Consider the following 8,139-nt stretch of genomic DNA (forward strand, 5'->3'; position numbering starts at 1 on the left):
CAAACCGCATCTGTAGCAAACTGCACAAGGTTTAATAGTTAAAAGTAATGTTTTGTCGTTTCACAATGGGGAACAGAGGAGAAGAAACTGATTTGGTTGCAGATACACTTACAAGGACATTTACAAGAGAGACTTTTTTCAAAAAAAGCTGTACATCGTGAGGTAAAGTCGGCCATAGCAAGTTAAAACAGTTGCTAAGCTTTTTTTTTTTTAACCATTTATACAAAACACACAATTTACCTTCATTTTAAACGTACAGAAACCTGGTGTTATATTATGAGGGAAATATGCTAGAGAAGATGTATGCAGGTGCACAGCTGTGGCTGCAGTAAAAAGATACTTATTAAATTATGTTCATTGGGTTTCTTCTTTTAGTAATGCAATTCATGCTGCATGAGATACCTGTCTGTGGTGCAGCGCTCCGTTATAAAGCGTTTCTGTAGCCATGATGTCATGAAGGTATTAAGGTGGACTGTCCACTTGGGCACCACTGAAGGCCCTGGAGTGAAATGCATGGCATGCAGCTGGTTGCTTGTGTGTTCAGGTAATTTGTTCCCTTCTATTGATGGCATGTTATGTTAGAACTTGATCACATGCTGCAATTTACTGGACACCAATAAGAAGCCATTAATCATGCAGGTACCAGTAAGTATCTAATTTGTATCTAATGATTTATTTATCTAATTAATTATTTAATGATGCACAAAAATAGATGGTGTAATGGCACCATGTGGTAATGGTTTGGTCATATGCTGCAAAAAAAAAGTCCAGTCACATAATACTTTTCCCAGTCGTGTTTTTTTCCAAATCTTTTCCCACAAAATTGGAGGCACACACTAGGTCTTTTAATGTGTTGGAATTCAAGTTCCCTCGAATTAGGAAGAACCAAACCTGCGCAAATCCACCTCCATGAAGATCTGATGTACATGGGTTGGAGTGGAAGATGTCCTGCTATAGATCTCTGACAAACCCTATTGAACACCTTTGGGATAATTAAAACACTGACTGCTCCCAAGGCCTCCTCAGATCACGTTCATCAGCACCTGTCTATACCAACACCCATGTGATCTCCAAAACCTAGTGGAACATCTTCCCAGAAGAGTGGAGTTTTTTTGTATAACAAAGACTAAATATGGAATGGGAAATTCAAAAAAGTACATGCCAATCTTCTTGGCATTCATCCATATAGTGTATTTAGAAAGACAGTTGAATGCACTGCACGTCACTCTGGAGAAGGACATCTGCCAAATACCATAATATGATCATAAGTAAACACTGGCATAACTTTAGTGTAATCTGTTGCCGTGTCCTATGTTGACTTTTGTATTTTATATGCTTAAATTCTGTACAGCACTTTGGCCAACAGCTGTTTTTAAATGTGCTTTGTAAATAAACCTGACTTGACGTAAAAGAGTTGGTTGGTCAGGTTGGTTGCTGGGGTACAGCTGGGCATTGCAGAAAGACTGATTGATGAATAGTGTATCAATTATTTCTAAAGCTATCATCTCAAATGCTGAAACGTCAGAAATAGTAACCTTTTTAGCTGATCATATTCCATGAAGCAATTAGATTCCTTTTAATTAAAGGTATTTTGAAAAAACATATAATGGAGGTACAAGTAATAAAAAAATATTTAGGCCTGAAAAGTGGTCTGTGTGTAATTTTTAAAAACAGCTGTAAATGCTCGTTCCTTGGCTTCAACATTCCACTTAATTTCTAAACAGTACATCCTGCATAAGAAAGAGAACATCAAAAAAAAAAAAAAAAAAGTCAGACAAATGTTTAATTTTGAGTCTTTTTTTAATTCTGCAATAAACAGGACTGCAAACATATACTTTAGAAGAATGTTTTTGGTCTCCTGGTGGTGAAGCGGGGCTTGTGCTGTTGACGCAGGACCCTGTGAGGCAGAGGGAACTTGATCTTGGAATCCTGCAAGATAAAGAAAAAAAATGTATTAAAAATCATGAACCATGTTAGCCGTTAGTCTCATTTTCTTAAACACGTTTGCAGCGGAATGTCGCCAGTTTTCAAAGCCGCCAGATTTTAAGACTTAACACTTGATCTGGAAGAGATCTCTGGTCATTTCTTTTTGCAGGTATTAAAGCTGAACTGGCAACAGAACCAGTCCAGTGAGAGACCTGCTGATAAGCACCACTGAACCCACTGCAAATGCAGCCTTAATAGTACCAGGCTAGTCCATAAATATATTAGTCAGCAGATGAACGAATGAAGATGCAACACTTACGTGGAACTGCTTGATGGCGGCTCTGCGGCACTTGTTGGCTGGAATCACCTGCACCTTCATGATATGAATGGCATGAGCACGAGCGCGGTGACGGGCTCCCATATCCCGGTCTGCACAAATCGAGCAAAAGTTCATTATTTGACTAAAATCAAACTAATCGAAAATGATCACACAAACATGATCCTGCAGTTCGATGTTGAACCAAGAATTCACTTCCATTGGCACGTAAGAGCTTATGAAAGGCGACAAGGTCCTATTTCTTTGCGCACACATAGCAAGAGCATTATATACATGCACAATGATCTTTGGGTTTGCGTGCGGTTTTCATCAAGGCTCCGAAGTCAAATTATCATGATACTCACAGCACTGGGTAACGGCTCCGGAGGTGGTGAGGTCTCTGTACTCGCGGTACATGTTGTGGGTGCCACTGCGAGAGTCATAACGCAGCCAGATGCCAAAGTTTTTCACCTTCAGTGGAGATTGCTCATGAACCTAACAACAACAAAAAAATACATTTTCTTTTGACTGTGACAATGTCAATTTTTTTTTTTTTTTAAACCTTTCAGGGTGAAATTTAAGACCATCACATCAAAAACACAAATACGCTGTTAGCAAATGGTCCTAACTGAGCCCAAAATGTATTTCCTTTCACGCCAAGTATCTCTAAACTTGCACCTCCCCATAGCTGAAAAATAAAATCAGTTTTATGTCTGTTGTACAATCCAAGAGACAAATTCGCTCCAAATAAAGAAAGCTGATTGGCTGTCGCATGCTGGTCTCGTTTGTTGCATTATACAGCGAATTATATTTGGATTAGCAAAAGAAAGAATGAACTAAACCACATTGACTTCGGAAAATCAAGACCTGTAAACTTAGAACAGCAAATTTAAGACTACTGCAGTCTTTAAACTCATCTGTGCACCATATTGTCAGGAATGTTTGGGCAAAACACAAAGCACCAAACACTTCCTCAGGGCGTAATCCACTCACTGAAAGTCCTGTTTTTAAGGATTAAACAATATTTTGCATGGCGACTCAACCATCACCTGTCTAATTTTAGACCAGTTTGGTATTTTCCCTGCACTCACTCTTTCTCCATCTGCATCAGTAACCTATGATCGACAGATCAGGCCACTGTGTGTCCGAATCCTTACCAGGCCGCAGTACACGGTCTCTCCTGAAGCCTTCTTCATCTTCCTCAGCTGGGAGACGAAGTACCAGAAGCGAGACTTGGCCACCACATGATTGGGGGCGAAGATCCTCATGCGGTACAGAGGAGGAGCCGGGTTCTTGGCGGAGGGCAACAGACGCCCGACAACTTTGTACTCCCTAAGCTGAAAGTGGGGGAAAAAAAATAGCTTAATACCAATTTATTTATATATATATATATATATATATATATATATATATATATATATATATACATATATATATATATATATATATATATATATATATATATATATATATATATATATACATATATATATATATATATATATATATATATACATATATACATATATATATGTATATATATATATATATATACATATATATACATATATATATATATATATATATATATATAACAAAAGTACCCTATTATACAGCTAAAACAATTCCCTGAGAAACTTGAGTTAATTCCAACACAAAAATGCACCGAGGCAAATCATTTGCTTTGTTTAATCCATTTAACATCACACTGTTCCAATGTTTCCCCACGGACCATTATTACTGACGCACCACCCGCCAAACTCTAGAACATGTACCACAGAAGATGCTACAGAACACTACAGAATGAGGGAAAAAAAAACCTTTGGGATAATTTCAAACTAAAACAAAGAAAAAAAACTACAGTGCATTTACCCATTTTTGTTTTAGTTAAATTGATTAATTGTTTTATTTTTCTACAAAATGAAAAACCACTTGTTAATTTTAACAAGCCGGTCTTATTTTCTTGTATATTTAGTATTGCTTTCTTTAAAGAAAAACTCTTATCCGATTACTTAATTAATCTATGAAATAATTGCTAGAACGCTCCACTACTAAAATAATCTATAACTACAGCCCTACACTATTATAGTCAACATCCTATTAATAAAATGACATGTTTAAAGTATTTCGTTACAAGATTTGGACCAAAAAGCCTGGAAGAAACTATGAGCACCAACTTACTGATGTTTGAACATCTCAAAAAATTACTTTTACACCAATCTCAATAGATGTTTGGCTTACAAACAGATCAATCAGGCTTCATGGTCACTATATATTCACACCCACTTAATTAACTGCTTTTAAACCCTGGTAAATTTGTGCAGATGATCCGAGATGCTGATTTTCACAATATCCTGCTGATCAACTCAATAGTATGATCGCTCAGGTGCATCATGTGGACACGGAATCCCAGGTTTCTCACACAGTCCGTTTGATAATCATTAAAAGAAAATAATAGATTTAGCTTTTTTTTTTTTTACTGAAATCAGATATCTGCACTAAATACTTATTCTCCATAATAAGAGAAGAAACAGGCGACCAGCACCACATGGCTTCCCAATTGTCGGCCGCCATGTTGTAACTTCAACGCGGCCGTGAATGTATTAACTTTATAGCGCTTTTACGCTACATATACAACCAAAAAAACCTCGTGCCTATTTTACGGAACTTTCATAAGCATAAATACGCATTTATAGTCAGTAAAGCTGCTTTAAAAACCGCTAAATTACGTACGGTGCCAGACGCCTTCATGGTGTCTCGCTGACGGCCGCTGGGAAAAAGGAAGCAGCAGGGCGGAGCAACGCTACGTCATACCCTCCGCTCTACTTCTTCTACGGCTGTGGTGCGGAATCAGAAAAAGCCGCTTGCGCGCCACCAAGTGGCAGTTTAGATTTACTGCTATTATCATGTAGAAGGTCTGATCACTGATACTCGTACAGTGGATACAGGAGTGATTTGTGATTAAAGAGTATCTGCAAGAGTGAAAGGGAAAGTTTATAGGACTGTGGTAAGACCTGCGATGTTGTATGGTTTAGAGACAGTGGCGTTGAGTAAAAGACAGGAGGTGGAGGTGGAGCTGGAGGTAGCAGAGCTGAAGATGTTGAGGTTTTCGTTGGGAGTGACGACGATGGACAGGATTAGAAATGAGTTTATTAGAGGGACTGCGCATGTAGGACGTTTTTGGAGATAAAGTGAGGGAGGCGAGATTGAGATGGTTTGGACATGTGCAGAGGAGGGACATGGGGTATATCGGTAGGAGAATGCTGAGGATGGAGCCACCAGGAAGGAGGAAAAGAGGAAGACCAAAGAGGAGGTTTATGGATGTGGTGAGGGAAGACATGCAGGTAGTTGGTTTAAAAGAGGCAGATGTAAAGGACAGGAGGGGGTATGGAGACGGACGATCCGCTGTGGCGACCCCTAACGGGAGCAGCCAAATGAAGAAGAAGAAGAAGAAAAAGAAGGAGGATACAACCAGAGGAGCACGGAATGTTTGAGGGGTAAATGGCGTCACCCCATGTCCAGCACCTCTACGTACTGCATATACCGCATACCCCATTTATGTCCCCTGCATACATAATAGAACAGTGGCTTCTGACTTGTCAATGTGAAAGTCTTTACAGTTTTAATTGAATAATAACATTATATAATGTACAATGAAGCATGGTGGTGCCTGTATAATTATTTGGGGCTGCTTCTGTTCATCTATACAAGAAAGAGAGAATAACTGACAGCTCCACATAGTAAATCCTAATCTAATTTGTCTGTCTCTCCTTGTCTCTTATAACATGAAGGGGTTGGACTGACACACACATAACTTTTGGAGTGCAGGGAGAGCTACTAAAGACCTTTTTTGACCTTTTTTGACTTGTGGTCGCCTCAGCCATTTTCTATGGTGTGGTCTGCTGGTGCAGCAGCATCTCTACTGCAGACAGGGCAGGAGACTGGACAAGCTGATCAGGAAGACCAGCTCAATCTTGGGGATTCCCCTGGACACTGTAGAGGAGGTGGGAGGAAGGAGGATGGTAGCTAAACTCTCATCATTGCTGAAGAACGTCTCTCACCCCCCGTATGAAACAGTTTCATCGTTGAGCAGCTCTTTCAGTGACACACTGTTACATCCTAAGTGTCTTAAGGAGCATATGGTCTTTTCTCCCTGCTGCTATTCGACTTTACAATCAGAGCTGCTCCCAGTGAACCAGTCACCAAAATATACACTGTTATTGTTTTTAACTGTGCAATAACGCTAATTTAAACTGTGCAATATGTTTAAAAGCTTTATTGGTGGTCTCTTTTTCATTTTTTTTGTATTTACACACTGATGTATATACTTGTATTATGTCTCTAATTTTTATATATTTATTTTCTTTGCTGCTGTAACACAGAAATATCTGATCTTATCTTATAACCCCAACAAACCTATACATCAAGATCCCTTGGGGGCTGCTAAAGAAAAAGCTAAACAGGCATCCAAAGAAAGCACAGCTCCTGATGCAGCTATGTGAGCTGTCATTATGTATTTTTTATTATAATGTATTATTAAAATAAATGTAGCCTTATTCTGCTAATTCGTGCCAGCAAATTTGAAGATAAATCATTATTTGCTGCCGGTTTCTTCTAGGGTTCAAGGGCTTAGAGTTAATACATCACAAGCATCGTGACAGGTTAAGACTTTAAATTATTTCTTTAAATTCTTTCTAAAGACTTTTAAGGAGATCTTTCCTACCATTGGCCATCAAACTCTATAACTCCTCCCCTTTCAGTAGGAAGCAGAGCTGACACAATGAACACTTACAGTATCACTGTGCCATTATATGCACTATAAATCTCACAACTTTTACAATGTAAGTTAATAAAATACCGCGTGCACGTCCTTAATATGTGCAACATCACATCATGTGCAATTTCATATTATGTGCAATATCATATATACAATGTTTTTAGTTCCCTAGCATCGTTGACAGTTGTATGCATAGAATATATACAATCTTATTTTATCTTATTCTAAATTAAAATATGTATGACGCTCTGAATCCAAGCTGATTAACTGTACAGTCACATTGTGTCAGGGGATGTTTTTCAAAAAACTCAAGTCAAGTCAAATCAAGTCAAGAAGCTTTTATTGCCATTTCAACCATATATAGCTGACGCAGTACACAGTGAAATTAAACAACGTTCCTTCTGAACCCTGGTGCTACAAAAAACAACTATAGAAAAAGTAAAAAACTAAATGAAAACAGCAATAAGAAAAAGAAGAGCTGGTCCAGATAACCTCCTCTTTAAAGATTAGAAATGATATTTGTTTCAAGTGCTTTTAGTTACTCTGAAAAGTAGAGGCTGGTGGGTCTCCAAATATCTAAAACTGCAGCAACCTGTATTTATTTATTTTTTTATTTAACATATTTGTCATAATTAAAATTGACTGTTTAAAGTTTGCTGCTATAGGATTTTTTATATATACAGTGGGTACGGAAAGTATTCAGACCCCCTTAAATTTTTCACTCTTTGTTATATTGCAGCCATTTGCTAAAATCATTTAAGTTTATTCTTCTTCCTCATGAATGTACACACAGCTCCCCATATTGACAGAAAAACACAGAATTGTTGACATTGTTGCAGATTTATTAAAAAAGAAAAACTGAAATATCACATGGTCCTAAGTATTCAGACCCTTTGCTGTGATACTTATATATTTAACTCAGGTGCTTTCCATTTCTTTTGATCATCCTTGAGATGATTCTACACCTTCATTTGAGTCCAGCTGTGTTTGATTATACTGATTGGACTTGATTAGGAAAGCCACACACCTGTCTATATAAGACCTTCCAGATCACAATGCATGTCAGAGCAAATGAGAATCATGAGGTCAAAGGAACTGCCTGAAGAGCTCAGAGACAGAA

General features: G+C 38.0%; 1 protein-coding gene across 1 annotated transcript; it reads right to left on the bottom strand.

Moving 5' to 3' along the window:
* Positions 1-1,781: 1,781 nt before the first annotated feature.
* On the bottom strand, positions 1,782-5,112 carry rpl18a (ribosomal protein L18a). The gene is made up of 5 exons (XM_083547294.1): positions 4,976-5,112; positions 3,400-3,579; positions 2,608-2,737; positions 2,246-2,355; positions 1,782-1,929 (listed from the first exon to the last, which is right to left on the bottom strand). The coding sequence occupies exons 1-5, from the start codon at positions 4,991-4,993 to the stop codon at positions 1,837-1,839; spliced, it is 531 nt and encodes a 176-aa protein (XP_083403420.1). The 5' UTR covers positions 4,994-5,112; the 3' UTR covers positions 1,782-1,836.
* Positions 5,113-8,139: the final 3,027 nt, after the last annotated feature.

The sequence above is a fragment of the Silurus aristotelis genome (genome assembly GCF_946808225.1).
Source record: "Silurus aristotelis genome assembly, chromosome: 7".
NCBI classification, from domain to species: domain Eukaryota; kingdom Metazoa; phylum Chordata; class Actinopteri; order Siluriformes; family Siluridae; genus Silurus; species Silurus aristotelis.